The 19222-nt window shown below is 41.4% G+C and overlaps 1 protein-coding gene across 3 annotated transcripts in view; it reads right to left on the reverse strand.

Annotated features, from left to right (window-relative positions):
- Positions 1–19222, reverse strand: part of FBLN1 (fibulin 1) — an 80465-nt gene that overhangs the window by 38404 nt on the left and 22839 nt on the right. For all 3 annotated transcript variants that reach the window (XM_026868517.1, XM_026868516.1, XM_026868519.1), the window contains exons 4-12: positions 13816–13987; positions 10641–10700; positions 8344–8445; positions 7246–7383; positions 4912–5049; positions 2460–2603; positions 1521–1649; positions 890–1015; positions 168–287 (exon numbers count right to left, since the gene is read on the reverse strand). In XM_026868517.1, coding sequence (XP_026724318.1) covers positions 168–287; positions 890–1015; positions 1521–1649; positions 2460–2603; positions 4912–5049; positions 7246–7383; positions 8344–8445; positions 10641–10700; positions 13816–13987 — 1129 coding nt within the window. The remainder of the gene's footprint in view (positions 1–167; positions 288–889; positions 1016–1520; positions 1650–2459; positions 2604–4911; positions 5050–7245; positions 7384–8343; positions 8446–10640; positions 10701–13815; positions 13988–19222) is intronic.

Genomic DNA, 19222 nt, shown 5'->3' on the forward strand with positions numbered 1-19222 from the left:
TAGCACATGGGTGGGAGACCTTCATTAAATACAGCTTCATAGGAAAATATAAAAGAGAATCAAATGTTAAAACGCAACAATTACAGGTACATGGGATTGTTAATGTATGTTACGGTGAGAATAAGAGATGCTTGCTCGTCCTCTGTGTGCAGAATGACAAAGCTTACCTTCACATGAAATCCCATCTATGTCACTCAGCTGGAAGCCACGGCGGCAGTAGCACTGATAGGAGCCATACACGTTGGCACACTCTTGACTACAGGGGCTGCTCTCACACTCATTTAAATCTGAAATGCAAAATTATATACCTGAAGCCCAAACTTCTTGCTGAATTCATCACTTCCATTACAGGACTAAGACAAAAGTTCGGAAGACGATTTCTTTCATTACAGAAGGATGGTATGCATGTCACTGAGTAAGGTGGAAATAGCGGGCTTTGGGTGTATTACTCTCAACAGGGTCTGGCAGGATAGGTTCATCTGCACCGTGCTATGATTTCCAGCTGTCCTTCAAGGTGTGTGACTTGGAGAGAGCCTTTAGGACCACACTTGCATTTTTATGTCCGGATATCAGCAAGGCTGGTTTTGAAGGTCTTCAATCTGATCCAGTTGAATCAGCCTTCAAAATGCAGTAAGTGCAGACCCATACACCTCTGCACGATCCAGCCTCAGGGCAATACATTTGAACTGTGGGCTACAGTGGCCTTCATTAATCATGACAGCATTCATACAGTCAAAGAGACCGTGCTGGGCTGATTTCTCATGCTATTCCAGTGCAGTCTTACCAGCTAAAATCAAATGGAAATTAAGAAAAAAAAAAAAAAAAAAAAAAAAAAAAAAGCCATGAGCTGTATCTCACACGATATAGCCAAAGTATATGACAGCTGTACCTTCACATGACCTGCCATCAGTGGAAAGTTTGAATCCCATAGTACAAGTGCAGTAATAGGAACCAGGAGTATTCTCACACTTGTGAGCACAAAGGCGGCCCGGATAGCGTCTGCATTCGTTGATATCTGCCATGAGAAACAGAGAGAGAGGTCTGTGTCTTGGCTGCCTTTACTGCAGTAGTAGTCTGGATGAGAACGCGGTCATAAAAGTTTGATTTTTATTTTCCAGATCTAAATTTCACACTAGAGAGGGAAGGACTCGCTCAAAATGCTCTTTTAGAAGCACCTCAGTGCATAATTGAATTAGATCTATAAAGAAGAAAGTTGCTTTGATCTTCCAAAGGAATATTTTGCTGTAGGTGCATATAAAAATATCACAGAAAACAATTACACACACTTTCATAATCTTACCTTTTAACAGGATAACAGATAACATGTTGACACTACTAATACAGCTTCCTTTGAAGTATCAGCAGCTCTTTAATATGGTATTAGATTTATACAAATAATATAGCAGTCAATTTTACATTCAGATGAAAGAGGTTATGCAGAGAGCAATAACATTCTTTACGCAGGATCATTTTTTAAAATGCCACGGCTGCCTGTATCTGAGTCAATAGGTACAACTTACCAATACAAGTTCTACTGATGACATCAAAAGAATACCCAGATTTGCACTCACAACGATAATTGCCTGGGGCATTTATACAAACATGTCCTTCTCCACAAGGCTGATTAGAGGATGAGCACTCATCCACATCTAAAAAACCAGAGAGAAACGATTGAAAACACACTTCTCAGCGTGCAAATTGAGAAAAGAGCAACGTGTTAACGTATTTCAGTGTCCCCTCAGAGTTATAAAGTGTTTTGAAACAGAAAGCAAGATTTTGATCTAGCTCTCAGCTGCTACAAGAAGATCAGTCACAAATGTAAACTGTTCTTACTGAAGCAGGTTATCTCTCAGGTGTCCTGTTATTGATGGACTTGGGAAGGAAAAGAAATCAGGAAATCAGACAATCTTTGGAGGAAATCGGGTGTAAAATTGTTTTATGATGCAGACTCAGTATTCATGGCCCAGCTCTTCAGCTAGTGTAAGATGCCAAGAGGCTCACAGTCAGTAGAGCTTTGTTAAGCCATTTATAAAAATGGAAAACACAGGCAAAAATAACTCTCTTTGCAGAAGCCAGTTAAAATCCAGCCAAAGGCACATATGCCTTTCAATATTACTTGAGTGGTTTCTGTGGGACATGAAGTGGGCCACCCCTCTGTTGAGGAGATTTGAGACCGCACAGCATTGCTCCAATACGGTAATATAGCCACACACAATGCCATTTCTGGGCAGGGATTATTATTTCTCCTCAGAATATAGGGTTTCATGAGTTATATGAAGGACAGACAGTGGATCCTGGTCATTTTTCACTTGTTGGAACTGCCACGAGGAAAAGAACAGGATCAAGAATTGACTGTAGGAATGAGAAAAACTCGGGCAAAGCGCAAGAAACTGGTCAACATAAACGATGGCCGTGATTTATTTTCTTCAAAGTCTTTTCTCTTCCAAACTGTTACTTACCTACACATCTTGTTCCGTCTTCATTGAGATGATAACCTCGGCCACAGCTGGGGGAGATACGCTGGCAGGTGTATGAGCCATCAGTGTTAATACATATCTGCCCAGCTGGGCATGGCATGTTGGTGCTCAGGCATTCGTTGATATCTACAAGAGAAGAGGTCACCGTGACTATTTGCAGGCTGAAGATGTTTAAGGTAAGCTGCTTTCCTTATGTAATAATTCCTAAGTTTACATCCTGATGAAATCCTTCACGGTTTGAAAAGTTCTGCCCATGGGAGAGTACAACTATTCATGCCATTTAGCTTCACCAATATAACCCTTCCAGGGTGAAGATCGGGAGGGGTATGAGAGGCCCAAATCCCACTGATGCTCAGTGGCAACTGGGTATAGAACTTGTATTTGTTCAAAAGCCTTTGAAAGTCTCCCCTATACATACGAAGGGATGATCAACAATTCAGTTCACCAGCTCAACCAGTTCTGCTGCGGGCTGTGGCTCACAGTGGATGAGCTATTTGGCAGTACAGGCTCACGTAGGTCGTAGCTGACACTATTTTTGCAGAGGAATAAACTACTGCTCACAGATATTCACCGTGAATACTTTACCTTGTCCTATGGTAAGCTGTCCATATAAACATAAGAATGTGAATAGCTTATTTCTGTATTCACAAGACTATTCAGCCCTCTACCATCCATCAAACATATGTCTTGTTTTTTACAAACCAGACAACGTATCACTATGTGACACGGATAACCTTTGCCTAGTAAGAACCCACTACAAAGTAAATGCTCGGAAAATGTAAGAAGATGAGACTAAGCTGTATTGGAGCATGATCTGGTGCAGTGTATCTAGCCAAGAAGGCAAGGTTAACATCTACTATTAGTCTGGGGAAAAGGAGTTTCAGAGTTGGGAATCTTTAGCTACAGGAGGTACTGAGGCAGCCTTTCCCACCTGGAAATGTTGATGTAACTTGGACCTGACAGCCTGTAGGAGCAGCACCACTGCTGGGAGTAGGGGCTTGCATCCCACAACCTTCAGCAAAGTCCAGCTACATGTGAGTACTTCTCTGCCTCAAATTTTCCCAACCGCTCGGGATATTACCATGACTTACCACAGTGGTGCTGTTAACTATTGAGGAGCTACTGCTTTCCAGTTGCTGTGGTATGGTGGTAAGCACAGCAACCACCTTGCAAAACGTTTGCTATCTGAAAATGGAGAAGGGGATGTAGTATAATGTGAAACATTTCAGCCAGGCCTATCTATCCCAGCTCGCCAGAGTGTAAAATTTTCAATTTACAGAAGCACTGGAAAGACAGGACAGTTTTCATACTTTGTCCCCTCAGCACCACATAGGGCAGCATTTCATTCAGCGTGTAAAATCAGCCTGTGAAATTGCTTCGGTAAATATTTTAGAGCAAATGCATTTTAGGGGACATAACTATTGCTGCTGCAAATTGATGTGGCTTTAGTAATATCAGTGAAGGCAAGGTAACCCCCGACTGCCGTGGCCCTGGTGCTAGCCATGGCAGACAGGCATCTTCAAAAGGCTTGTTGTGCCCAAGCACTGGCCCCCTTCATTTTAAAGGCTGCAATTTTGTTTTCAGTCTCGGTGTTTCCCGTGTCAGATTTCGGCACTACGGGGGGGATGACGATGTGGTCAGGAGAACGAGGGGCTGACAACGGCTCCACTTGGCAGCTGCTGCTGCTCAGCCAGTTCCACAAGTCCGAGACACGCTACGCCCGTGGGGGAATTCAAAGTTAAGTTGAGACTTGAAAATACTACAGAAGGGAATAGCTGATAGATTTGTAGGTCACGTTAGACAATTCCATTTAGAGGCTGCTGAAAACCAGTAATTCTGACATATTTATATAAAGGTTATAATTCTGTTTTGTAGAAGTCTTGGAAACAAGACAGATGTAATCGGTCTTTAAAATAAAACTCCTCTCCACAGTGTGTTACAACTGGCCCATCATTCGCATACACAGTAAGATTCTTGATAGGTTATAACTAACAGAGGACAGGTCTGGAAAGACCTGCATACCTGGAAAATCATGCATACTAATAGCACAGAGGATGTCATAAATTACAGCTTCTTACACTAAGCTTTAGTTAAAACCTTTTGGATAGAGGGAGGTAAAACATATCACGAATTTTTTACAAATTTTGTTTCGGATAAAATACACAAAGACTTAAGGAAAACATTCAAATGCAGCTAAGTGCCTTAGGTAACCAAATCTCATTAAAAATAGAGATTTCTTTTATTTAAATGGCTGTCATCTGTAAATCTTACCTGTGGGACCAAGCCCACCTTTAAAGGAGCAGAAAAAACATACAGCAGAGCAATGCATAGAAGCATGAAGAGTCACTTGAGAAGCTCAGAACTCACCCAGTGAAACCAGAACTTATCTCACAGCCAAGACTTAAGTATTCACTGAGATAAGAATATGTCTTACCGATACAGTTGCCTAGAGCATCTTGTATAAACCCATTCATGCACTGTAGCTTGGGTCGGCAACGGAAAGATCCTGGAGTATTCTGACAGATAAAATCGGGGGGGCAGTTATGAGTACCAGTCTCACATTCGTCAATATCTGGTACATCACAAAAAAAAATTGTTAGCAGGAGTCGGACAGAAGCTTTTTCATCACATTGAAAACATACGACATGAGTTACAAACGTCACACAGATTAATCCCCGGCGTGCCTTCACAAGAGCCAGGATCCATCTGACCTACTGTCTCAAACAGAATCTCAGTAAAAACAGGTAGAATAAGTTAAGGGGTTTTTATTATTTGGTTATTAACATTATGGGGTGGTGTGTGTTATGCTTTACAAACTTAATTCTCACAACTAAATGAATCATAATTATCACAGAGCACCCAAAGCACGACCTTCAGCAGTGTTCTGCCTTGATTCAGCAGTGTGCTTGTACACGGGCTCAGCTCTGAAGTCAGTAAGATGTAGTTGTAAGTCCAAGTGCAATTTGAATTTTAACCTTAGATCCAGTGCAGACGTCATCGATTTCTTTCATAGATTAATTAATTGGTCTTGATTCTCACCCATATTAAGGCTTGCAATATCCTTGCATTATTGTGTATTAAAATGCACATATAAATATGATTTCTGCTCACTTTAATATTCCATTCCACTTCAGAATAGACAATAAATATTTGTGAATAAATTACAGTTCAGATAAAGCAGACAAGGGCTAAATTCATGAATTTAATTCATGAGTGTAACCCTGTCCACATAAAAGCAACTAAAATTTAATGTTTGCCACCTTGCAATGGGATGAAATCTCCTAAAGCCAGTAAAATACAGAAACTTTCTAGCAACAGGATGTCTCAGCTTTCCCATTTATGCAGTTGACACAACAGTAGATGCAATTGCCTATGCCTAGAACTTTGTGAGACTTAAATAATGATTGTGGAGTCTCTGTTAAGTTTAGGATGGGTTAATACTGAATTGGGTACAGCAGGGGTTCTACATGTTGCACACCTCAATCATTTTACTTGGCATTTAAAAATCATACACGAAGATTAATCATTTTGTATTTTCATCGCTATTAACATAACATTAGTAATTAACATTATTAACATATCTTATCCAGATAAGACATTTCTAACATTAATGGCATGCGTAATTTACTGTCTGTACTCCTTTTTTTTTTTTCCACCAGAGAAAGATTGTTAATACTTGCTCAGAAGCTATTTGTTGGCCTAAATCTCATGTAATTCAAATCAGCAGAAATTTTACTTCAAAGGGATCAAAGGCAGACCGTGATACTTTGAAAAACTCTGTCTGTCTATTCTGCAGGTTTGTTCATCAGCTTTTTTTATTCAATCTATTATTCATCACTGACCAGTTCCTAGAATAAAACCTCACCCAGAATTTTGTTTGAGTTAGTTTGCTCAGTGGAATGAAATTAGTCTGTTTATAAACAATTTAAGCTCTGGGGGAACAGACTTTCTCATAGTGGAAACCAGTTCCACATCAAATGGAGTTTACTGCTAGTCTACACCTCTGCGAAGGCGGCGTGTCAGGTGAAGTTATGGATGCACATAACAGTGTACCCTGAGCTAGATGCAACTTGAAATCAGTCACTTCAGTAAAAAAACAATTTATTACCCTTGTGTTCAACCACAGCCAGTCAAGAACAGTGCTTTTAACTCTTTTTTTCATTTTTAAATCCTTAAGAATGTTGTGATTAAGAAATTAATCCCATTGCAACAAATTTAAACCTCCTGAGGATAAAGGCTTACTTTTTTTAAAAGATGCATTTACCTTAAAATTTTCAAATTGAATAGTCTGGCCATTCCACTCGCCACACTTCATTTCACACTTCAAAGTGTGGAACCTTGATTCTTTCAGGTGAAATTAAACCATTAGAAACACCTCAGGAGCAGGACTTAGGCACTCCACTCACTAATGAGCAACTAATTCATAGGACCAGACTAGAATTAGCCAGAAGGAGCCACCAGAAAAATGTGTATAGCCTGAGTGGTGGGCCTTCAAAATCAACTCTTCCAGTCCCTGTACCAGCTCCTATTGTCGGTGTAAAATAAATGTAGTTATCTCTCCTGGAAGTCTTTGTAGTGGTTCACAGAGAGTCTGGTATCTGCAAGGTGACAGGTAGAAAACTACCGTCCCAGAAGGACTAGGACTGCGTGTCCTTGTGTAACTACAGCTTACACATGTAATTACCAAAAGTAAAAGAGCATGACGTGATGATGGACTTATTTTTTTATTTAGGTCTAGAAGACTTCAGTTCCTCTGCACAGGCCGTACCTTTGCAACGACTGTCATCCGTTAGTTCATAACCAGTTCCACAGCTCGTGTCCCGCTGACAGCGAAAGGATCCCAATGTATTGACACAGGTTTGTCCAATCCCACAGCTGTGCGTCCCAGTGATGCACTCATTAATATCTAGAATATGCAAAATTATTTAAAGAAAGAGTAAATATGAAACATGAAACTTTCAGAAATCTTTCCCTTGTTCTGCCCCTCACCAACATATGAGACTCGAGACACAAAATACAACTTCCTACTTGATAGACATTTCTTTTGTGATTTTTTTTTTCATTTTCTCTTTGAATGCATAAGAAAATTTGGCATCCACGTGTACCAAATGTAAAAGTTCTTCCCTTTTATGTTTCACACTAGGCCAGTGTTAATCTGACCAATCGTCAATACCTATTTTATATTCTGAAGGTTGGATCTGAGCTACTTACCTAGACTCCCTTTTCAGTTAATGACAGAAAAGGGCCCCCCTGCTGGGTGACGCTGTTCATCCTAGAACAGTTACACAGAACAGGCAAGATGAACTGTGCCCTGGAAGTGCCTGTTTCTCTCGGGTAGCAACAAAAGGGGCGCCGGCTGACTAGCTCAGAAGCAAACATCTACATTGCACGTCTGAAATCAAGTGTGATAAGCTTGACTTGAACCCATTTCATGTGATCTCCCTCGAGTTGTTCTCATGGGAGAAACTTAACAATTATTCCCCCTTGACTATTCCCATGTCACTCACGAGATCCAGAACTTTCATCCTTTCTGTCAGTCGTGCCCTTAACAAGATGAAGAATCCTACTCTACTCCATCTGCCTTATCAATTACTACCTACTATTATAAAAGGGAACAACAAAGTAAAGATCTTCTGCCTCTTCTCCACTCTAAATCCTCCATCTCTTCTACTGATTCTTTCCTAACTCCATTTCCCTACAACTCTCATTCCGACACTCTGTTTAAATCAGCTTTTTACGGTCTCACATCCTTCCCCAGCTGGCATAAGCATATTCTGATCTCTTCTGTCTGGATCTTTTTTTATCTATTCTTGCTCTTTTAAAATAAGGACGTTGATAATCAAGCCAACAGTGTTATTTCTTTTACCTTCACAGTTGACACCATCTGGTTGAAGCTGATACCCAACAAAGCAGGAGCAGACGTAACTGGATCCTGTGTCTCTGCACTGCTGAGAGCAGGGACCACCACCTAGTTGGATATTTTAAGAAGTCTTACATAATAAAGAGCATCTTCACAGGAACTGAAACAAACCGTTTGCTTGCTGATTTATTTAGAAAAGCAGATAACTAAACACACACATGCACAAAAGAAGGAAAGGGCTAAATACTGAAAGAAGTGTTAGTAATCCCTGGATTCTTTTAGCTCTATAAACGAATACAAGAAGGAAGTAAATTAAGGAGTTGCTCATAGCCCATCATTGTTAGAAGGGAAAACGCTGATGAACTCGGACACCTCCTCAGGTTTTGGCTGGGAAGTTAAAACTTTGTCTGGTGATTACTCTAAAACAAGGAAGACGAGATGCATCACCATAAGTTAGAGAAACATTTTCACTATCAGATGCATTTGGCTTTATTTTTAGCCCATCACTATTAGGACCACACTCCTGAATTAGCTACAGCATGTGCTCTTTTCCTACTCAGCAGGCAGGAAACATGGAAGGGAGAAGAGGGTACTGTGGGTGACAAAGGCTTCAGAGAACCTGAGGGAACCAAGACTTACTACTGCAGTACTAATGACCTAGTGAGGTACGTGCAGGAGTCACAAAGGATATGAAAGAGAGCTGGGGTTATTTGGGGGGAGACAGAGAGAGAATACTACAGGAAATTTACACAAGATTTGGCTCATCATTATGAAATCTGACTTTTTCTGATCTTGTCCAAAAAAAAATTTAAAAAGTTAATATTGTCACAATAGAAAAAAGATTCTATATTTCCAGCTATTCACTGTAAGAATGTTGATATTCTTAGTACAAATAGAAACTGTCTTCCTCCATTTTTCAGAATGGCTAAAGGGGTGTTAAACAAAAGGTCTGAGATAAGCACGATCAACGTGGGCAAGTGCAGATGTAATACTTTAAACTTTTAAGTGAATTAAAGTAATTTTTTTTAAGTGCCACAATTTTTAATGAGGACAGGGCCATTAACACACCACAGAAAACTAGGTCTGTACCCAGTACTGGCAAAGGCAATGGCATTAGAAGGAACCATGGCTTGTGGTTGAGATGGACAGCTACCACCACTTTCTGACCCTCTGCTAATACTGTGAGCTCCTCTCAGCCACAATAAAACCTATTGTGGAGGTGTTGGTAGAACAGAATTAATTTCCTCATATACCATGAAGGTGCTCCAAAACAAACTGCTGGAAGTTCCACTGCCTAGGAAATTTAAGTTTCTGCTGGTAAAGTTTGGAAAATCAGAAGTAATTCTGGCGTGCCAAGTTTATCAGAAAATATAGTGTAGACAGAAACTAATTTGTAATTAGTCACACCAATCCATCTCTTGCAGGCAGCTGATTAACTGACAAATGCAACAACTGATTACGTAAAGAAATAATGCTAGGAAAATATATAACACATTTTTCTATGTCATCTCTTGTAATTAGCAGCTGGAGACAAGGAGGAGAGCCAGTGCTGGCTTTGACTAGCTAATGACCTAGCAGACATTTCCATCCTCTCTCGAGTGTAATAGCTATACAACATGTGGCACAGTAAATCATCTCTCAACTGGAATATAAGTCTATTAAATTGATTTTATCCTAAATACATTACTTAGTTCTGAAATGCTTGCAGAAAATAATAAATCACTGCCGGTTTAAGTTTATAGACATGTAAATCACACGTGACAAGCAATAAATCAGAATACTTAGCAGAACAATATCCCAATAACACATTCTTCCCAGGAGGCAGAACGGCCTGACTAATGAGGACAATAGTTGCTTTTCTTCCTTTTTTTTTCAGGTGATGCATCCCGAAAGGAAACAAGTTTCATTTCATATTCAGTCGCTGCAATCAGCCCAGAGGAGGATAAAAGAATGCACGTTTAACACAGGATCCCCACTTTCTGAAGAATCCAGGGTACTCCGTGGGCTCCGTGGGTAACACCTCTGAGGTATTACCCACTAGAAGTTAAATGAAAATTATATGTATAGTTTAAGCTTCGGCTGGGTAAGATGAACACCACTAAGGGAGACAATGCTTCCCTTGTACTGAAGAATTATTGAGGCATCACATAATGGCCTATCATTTCTTAGAGAGGATCTTCATTCTGTTATTTCTACCCATAACTAGCCTAGGCAAAAGGTTTTGGCTAATCTCTTGATCTAAGTTTGCTTCACTTTTAATGGAGGTGATCACAAAAGAGCTGGCTAACAGTCACCTGACTTACCTCTGCAGCCATCATGCAGATAAGGATCTTCTTGGTCTAGTTCCTCCTTTGAAATTTCAACTAAAAAGAGGAGAGACAGGCGTTACAGGAGAAAGCACTTTTCTTCTCACAGTAAAAAGCTGCTTGCTTGGGACGGGGCTCAGACCAGGCCTTTGGATAAAGCAGGACAAAATTACAGAGCATTATTTACATATTTTGCAGCTATTTCATACTTAAATTTGACATTCAAATGCACATGGCCATGGGGCATTTTCCATCTGACTGATTCAACATGAAAGTCACACTGTGATCACAGATTACATATGGGCTGAGATTTTCAAATGCAGGTTCTTAACATTAGGCTTTTAACCAGAACTTAACCTCATTTTCATAAGACATGTTGTTGAGGCATGCTTGACTTCCACTGACTTTATAGTAGCTTGGGGTACTCACAGTTTTAATGAAAATCAGATTTAACCTCAGTTATTTATTTAGACTTCGTTCCAAAAAAGACTCCACACCCAAGTTTTGGGCACCTACTTATGGCATTCTTTCAAATGTACTTCATATACCTTAAGTCAAAGAGTTTTGATCAGTGGTACTTCTACTACATGTATGTGTCCTGAGAGTTCTTCCTTTCCACCTGGAGGACATGGAAGGGCTGAACACATCCACTGCCTGCACCCATTGCTTCCCCAAAGGACTAGCTAATGGACTTCCACCAATCCTGCCACTCTGAACACAGGGAAGGTGGTAGGTTAGTAGTGAGATGTGTAAAAACAGAATTTCAGAATACTCTGGTTATGGAAGAGGAAACTTTGTCTCATTTCAGTGATAGTTTGTAAGCCTCTTCAACCAGCAGTTGCTTACAAGTGAACAACACATCACGGATGTGAAAGCAAGTGTTTGTGCAGTGGCACATGGCTGGGTTGGTACATTCACAGAATCCCAGAACCATCTGGGTTGGAAAAGCCCTCGCAGCTCCTCCAGCCCAACCATGACCCTCCCCTGACCGTTCCCAACTCCCCCAGACCCCTCAGCGCTGGCTCAGCCCGACTCTTCAACCCCTCCAGGGATCCCGGGGACTCCCCCCTGCCCTGGGCAGCCCATTCCAACGCCCAACAGCCCCTTCTGCACAGAAATCCTTCCCAACAGCCCCTTCTGCACAGAAATCCTTCCTCAGAGCCAGCCTGACCCTGCCCTGGGCAGCTTGAGGCCATTCCCTCGGGGCCTGGCGCTGGCTCCTTGGCTCCAGAGACTCATCCCCCCTCTCTGCCCCCTCCTGGCAGGGAGTTGCCGAGGGCCAGGAGGTCTCCCCTCAGCCTCCTCTTCTCCAGACTGAACCCCCCCAGTTCCCCCAGCCGCTCCCCAGCAGACCTGTGCTCCAGACCCTGCCCCAGCTCCGTTGCCCTTCTCTGGCCACGCTCGAGCCATTCAATGGCCTTTTTGGGGTGAGGGGCCCCACACTCAGCGAGGGGCAGCCTCAAGCTAGAGTGGTACATTTTGGTCACAGAGAAGCTAATGAAATCGGTTTGCCCAAGTCTGGTCTGATTTTGTAGTGGTTTCTGGGGACAGAGTACCAGAGGTTACTCTTTATGTGACTAAGGAACGTTACACAGGGAGTCAGTTTGCAGCAGTATGCCTTGCATGCCTTGCTGTCACACAATCACCTAGGTTGGAAAAGATCTTGAAGATCATCTAGCCAACCATTAACCTAACACAAACACAAGGTGCTAGTCCAAGGAGCTGCCTCACAAATAGAGATTGATCTCCCCTTCACGACTAACAAAGGTGTCTGTTCCCGTTGCTTGCTCTGCCTTTCTACAGACAATTTTTACTGTCGATAGGGATACATGACATATGTTCAACCACCTGCTTGCATCTTAGTTTAATGATGAGAACATTGCCCTGCCCTGCTTGTTGACACAGACCCATCTTTGCAGCGCATAATGGTTACTGTGTGTGCCATGCTAACCATACCATTCACAGGCATAAAGGTTATGCCGCATGCCACTCGCCCACAAGGGTAAGTGGGGAAATACTGTACACTGTGCTCACGATTCTGGATTTTCAGATGTTGATGTTTCTCAGGTCACGCAGGCATACTGAGTCTGCAAATTTTTTGTTATTAGCAGAGTGGTCTAAGTACAAGGTGGCTTCCAGTCCAGTCACTTCAGCCAGTGCTAAAGGACAAGGGGAAATCTGTCAAGAAAAATTCTTCAAACAAAGAAACAGGCAGAGCACTTCTAAATGTTTCTCAAAATAAGGGTGTACACTGACATAAGCCAAGTTTGAGAGACCTGAAACAAGTCTGGTAACACACTAGCTCAAGCAGACACATGCAAGCTTTTGTGGTGGGTTTTGGGTTTAAGTGACTGATTAGGATGATGTCTCCCAAAATTTGCCACTGGCGATCTGCTAGCCAGCAGGCATGTCTTCAGTGCTGAACTGCTCATGAAGGAGCCAACACTACACAGCATGACTGTTCTGCAGTTTCAGGTCTGCCTGCTAAGTGAAAAAGGCAAAAGAACCCCACACCCAGGTCTGTAAGGGTCAGTTTGTCCTCACTCATCCTCTTCAGCTCTCTGTGGACTGGGTATGGAGAAGATTATCAGGAGCTGCTGCCATCTAGATGCCCCTCTCTTCTGATAGTGTCAAAAGAAATGCAGATACCATGTTTCCCGGAAACATTCCGTTCTCCCAGACAGTCCAGGCCTTTCAAATGCCCCAGTCTGTGGGCATTTGAAACACACATTGGCTTGTCACACAAAAAGGCAACAGGTGAATTCTGCTGAGCTGGCACAGGACATCTGGCTTTTAAATCCAATCAAAAGAATCGGCTGTCAATTTTCTTTTTAATCAAGAATTTATCAGTGTGCAAAATGCCATTAAAAATTAATAGCTTATACTCAGTTTCCAAGATACGATCATTAGTGGCCAAAATAATCTGACTTATAGTTAAGTTTTGACACCAGGAACTGAGTGACCACTTCCCAGCTCTTTTAGCCTCCTGTGGTACACACCACCTCAGCTATCGCTAGCCAAAAAAATGAGCTACAAAACACGCATCATTAAATTACCCGGAGAAGATCTCAAGTTAGAGGAATTCCAACAGAAATAACTTAAAAGTACAAGCACTCCTTATACCCCATATCGCTTTGTGTCTCGCTTTTTTATAATTTGTTACATAAAATACCTTGCTCCTTTTTTGGAGCATCATCGCTGATGGACACGTCGATGCCTTCTTGACCCTTCACACAGCAGGCTCTGAAGACAATTCCACACTGGTATCCTATCTTGGGGTTGGGTTCACAACTCTGTCCTTGAACTTGGGCAGCTTTTCCCAGCAAACAACAGTAACAACATATCTGTTAAAAAATAAAAAAAATTAAAAAAGAAAGAAGAAGTCATATCCTAGCCCTGAGCAAATCAATGCAAATTTTGTCAGCAGTGTCAACAGTGTTATCTCACCTTGGCAAACTGATGGAAATTTTTCTGCAAACTTTTTAAGAACTCTTGGTATACTTAGGCTCAGACATTTTAATCTGTAGTTGAGCTCTGTATTTGGCCTACATAGAGCCAAGCACAGAACTGGAGTTCTCACACATACTCTGTGTGTGTGAACGTCTGTGTAAGGTCGTGTGAAGGACCGGAATGGTCCACATATTTATAAGGAATTTCATTGCTCCCTGGCTGCATAGCCCAGTTTCAAACACCAGGGAACAGGGGGAACTCTTAACACCTCTGCTTCTCTTTTATGTTCAGTTCAATCAAAATGGGACACGATCAATGAAGTGCATGACTCAGTTTATAATTAAACTGCCCACTCGACTTCCCAGCAAAAAGCAGCCCTCTCTGAACTAACAAAGAAGCCAACAAACATGATTCATCCAAGTTTAGTGTTAACAGGTCATAAAGAGAAGTTATTCTGCTCTGAAAAACAGGCTACGTAGTCCAACATTATTTAAAAGCATCACAGTCCTGACATGGCTTCCAGCAATGAAACACGATCTGCCTCTTCCAGACCTCCTCAACTACGGCCCCGGAATACACCACCGGAATGAACACAAAACAAGTTAATCCCGTGGAGGTTTCCTTTTATTATAAATTGAGGGGACACTGCTGATTTATTCGGTTTTCTTCCTGGCTGTTAGAAAGCAGCCAAGATGTTTGGTTCTCTGGAACTGGGGTCTGCCAATTGCTACTGTCATGGAAAAGCAGATTTAAGCTTTTATTGTTAATTTTATTATTCTTCCACTCTTTTTTTGCTCCAAGAAAATAGACTGAGCCATTAAACAGAGCAGATGGGCTATAACATAACACTGAACTAAATTTCTGTAATTTACACCTATTGAAAAGGCAACTATCACATTTCTTTCGTTACTCTGAGATATATACCCCTGCCTCTAAGCTTTCCCTTATAAAGTATTATACATATTTCTCTCTCCATACTGCAGTGAAAGGTTCTTTTAAAACCCAGAGCAGAGTGAAAGTAAAATAATAAAATGCTTTTTCCTTGTTTCTTCAGTCTGTTTTCTCTTTATTCTGAAATATGTAAACATGCTATTTTGTGCTTTGCCTTTAAATACACACCTAAATCCTTCCCCTGCTGCAGAATGCTGTACGGCAGAAACTCTTCCCTCCTGCCCAGTGTTGTTTTCATGCCCACCATAATGTTAAGGTACAAGTTTTCCCTTATTAACTACTGTTTGCTGGGATGGTTCCTCGCTACCCACTTTCTTTAACTGGTTCTCCAACCACTTCCATCCAGTGGCGGATGCTCTGGTTTCATCACTAATATGTGTCTGAGATATTTCCATATTTTCTGGCTTTTCGGGATGACTTTAGAAATAAATATTTGATTATCTCTTCCAAGAATTGTAACAGTACTGAATATTTATTCTAACTCATCTAACGTTTTCCTGAGGCACCCTTCTCAAAGTTTTTAACATCTGTCTACAATTTTGTTAGATTTCCAATTTTCACAACCGTATGTTAGAAGACAGAAATGAAAACTAAGCTGAAGATTCATTGACTTAAGCTTGTGTATTTTTGATAACCAAGTCTTATTTAAGTTACTGAATACAGCTGATGCCTTGCCAAATTCCGGCATTATATACTTCTAGATATCCTCACTGGCTTCTACTGTTTGACATATGAATTGACTCCATCTATTCTTTTGTCCTGTCACACAATGCTCAAATCGGGAGCTACAGAGATTCTCTGAATTTTTTTTTTATTTTTTTTTTTGTAGAGTGGTCATTGATCTTGCCATTCTTGAAGTGTTGAATAACCTTATGTTCTTTATTTCTTCCAGGCTGAGCCACCACTTGAAAGACCTCTGTCTCCAGCTAATGTGAAACTTCAACTACAGAGCTTGCTAAGTCTTGCAACGCCTGTAAGAAACTGTTTCTTCATTTAACATAATTGTACGCATTGAACCATTCGCTCCAACCCCTATTTATTCTAACTGTGCATGATGCATCTTGATTTAACATCTTGTTAATGAGAATAATTTATGTTGCTATACCACAGCCAAAATGAACCAGAGATGGAAAGTGTCAAATGTTTTCTTAACTGATGTTTATGGTAACTGGCTTTTAATATTGACCCTAGAAGATTCTGCCCTGGCAGTGCCAAAGCCTAACATTTCCAGTTCAGCTAAATTAAAAAGGAGAAGATGATAATGGAACCCACCCAGGAGTCTGTAGACCCACGTAAGTCTCCACATATTTCACCTGTGAACTTGGAAAGTCCTTTCAGTTCTCCCACTGTGGAATGGTATTAATACAGCAGTGATAAGGTGAGTTTAACTCACGTTCCCTGAGCACTCTGGTGTTCTGAGACACAAAGCAATATGTCATAACTGTCACTATCCTGGTAAGATCAATCTCAGCACTTCCCTTTCCACACTTATTTTTTCAGGGTTCTTAGCCTATTCTGAAAGATTTTATCCTTTAATCTGGAGTGCAGGCTAGACTCCATATCAGTTCAGTTCTTGAGGTGTTTGCAGCCATTTCCCAAAGGTTGCCAGCTGCAGGCATGCTGCGGTGACCATTCACCCTTTTACTAGAACCACCACGGCCTTCACGGATGGTACAACCTATCGGTTGAGTTGTTACTACACACTTTCACTGCCTGCAAGCCTTTGCTTCTTAAGAGATCCTGATAATAATCTCAAACATTTTTCCCTTTGCCTCTCCCCTGTTATTAGCAAAAGCCCGTGCAGGTTCAAAGCCATGCCTTGATCGTCGTGTTTGGATAGAAAGCTGTGTCCTACTCGAAGTCCTGTGACCCCCTGGCTGCTCTTCTACCTTCCCTTCTCACAGAAAGGAATAAAGATGGCAGGAAGAAAGGAATAGTTACATGTGAGAAGTTTGAAGATTTTTTTTGTGTGTGTGTGTGTGAGATTAGGAAGCACCCGAAATTGCTTTCATCAATAAGCTCTCCTAATTACTTAAATTTTATAATAGTTCCTTATTATTTATGTCACCATTTAAGTTACCAGATGTGGAAGGGTGAACTGTCTTAACATTGCTTTTGTGTATCTGTCCACAAGAGGTCTCTCACTTGCTGAAATCCAGACTAAACTATTAAATGGTATGAATAACAGGCTGAAAAAAACCCACAAATAACTCGGAATTTTTTCAGAATTTTTGAGGATCTGAACAAACATTAAAAATCTGTTCAACTTCAAACAATAAAACTTTTGTGCTCATTAACATACACAACCAAAGTATTCTTGACAAAACTGGGGAGATAAGGCTGTATCTCCATCTTTGGAAAAAGAAAGTGCCTATGACAAATTTGAGGGAAAATGTCTGAGCCCCTTAAAGAAGGTCAAATTTCTTACAAGCTTCACTCCCTTCTGCAGGGCTTTTGTGGTAGAAACTTCCAAAAAATCATTTCGACATCTCCTGTATCAGCGACAAATCTGGAAATTGATTACTGTCTTTTGATGAAGATTTAAAAAAAAAATAAAAAAAAATCAGTGATTAATTTTTTAACCCTTTTTCCAAGGGAAGAAAAGCTATGCTTGCAAAAAAATGGAGGAGTAGAATTATGCCCATCATTACCTATGCCTACCACCTTCAAGTGTAAAAGCTGAGGCAAGTGTTTTCAAAATACGGTCTTTTTATCTTCTTTCCAATTGTGAGTTTTGGATTCAGAAGGAGTATTAGCTGTCTCATCTGCTGCAGAGTATTGTCATTAATCCTGCTAACTGAATTACTAAATCACTCTTTCTGCTTCCTTGAAGGAAACAAAGAAGATCCAAAAGATTCCCTATGCTACCTAAACTAAACAAAACCTGACCAACTCAGGCAAAATAAGATTCAAGCCCATGTGGGATGGGCTTGGCGTGAGCGCACAAGTTTCCTTAGCACAGCAGGGCACAACTGTCACGTACGGTGTATGTCTCAAGGTCATCAGATTCAAATTGTATTCAACAAAATAAAGGATGAATTGTTCATTGATACTAGATCGTAACTCATCTATGTCCACGATGGATCAAAGAAGTTATCTGTAAAGATACTCCTGCAGCTCCCTCAGTAGTTACTCAGTGTGGGATATTCCTGTAAGGGAGTGCGGGAGGAGAACGCGGCTCGCAAAGATTAAGTAACACTGACTATGTTTAGATCAGTAAATTGAACAGGGACGGAGTATGGGCTCAGGCATTGTCCTGCAATTGTCTGTAAGGTTTAAATATTAGCAAGCTCTAATGGCAACTAACATCTTCTCAATGCTGAAGCATATTTTGGGGTTAGCACAGGCCGGCGAGCGTTCCTAACGGCCCTCGTGCACGGTGCTTTGCAGGGGAAAAACACCAGTTACAGGCCATGAGCTGTGCTGTACTGTTTATTCTCAGGGCCAGAGATCAAGGCCCAGTCCATTTTGTTTAAGAATACAGCTGTCACCATGAAAACCTGCCATCGTTAGAGTCTGGCCATTTTAAAAACCAGCATCATTAACTCCTCTTTCTCACGCTGACAAGCCCACACAGGGAAACACAGAATCCCAGAACCATTGAGGTTGGCAAAGCCCTTGCAGCTCCTCCAGCCCAACCATGACCCTCCCCTGACCGTTCCCAACTCCCCCAGACCCCTCAGCGCTGGCTCAGCCCGACTCTTCAACCCCTCCAGGGATCCCGGGGACTCCCCCCTGCCCTGGGCAGCCCATTCCAATGCCCAACAGCCCCTTCTGCACAGAAATCCTTCCTCAGAGCCAGCCTGACCCTGCCCTGGGCAGCTTGAGGCCATTGAAATAAATTCGTAACAGGACCAGAGCTGGTCATGACTGGGTCAAGGTCATGATCTTGCTGATGGAACCTTCTTTCAAAACCACTATGCAGAGTGGAGTGAATTTGCTCTCTTTCAAAAAAAGAGAGACAAAGATAGTAGTAAAGGCAGAGGGCATGGCACAGATTAACTAAAGATGCCAACGATAGGCATTTTTATTCTAATATCAACTGCTATTTTTGCAAGCTTACAGATGTCTCCATTCAGTTGTAAACTGGAGTCATGGTAATTAAGGACACGTGCACAAGGTGGAATTATAAATATGCTGGGAGGATTAACTTCAGTCTCACCCCTTTGGACCACCAA

This window comes from Athene cunicularia (assembly GCF_003259725.1).
Source record: "Athene cunicularia isolate RWA chromosome 1 unlocalized genomic scaffold, athCun1 chr1_part2, whole genome shotgun sequence".
Taxonomy (NCBI): Eukaryota; Metazoa; Chordata; class Aves; order Strigiformes; family Strigidae; genus Athene; species Athene cunicularia.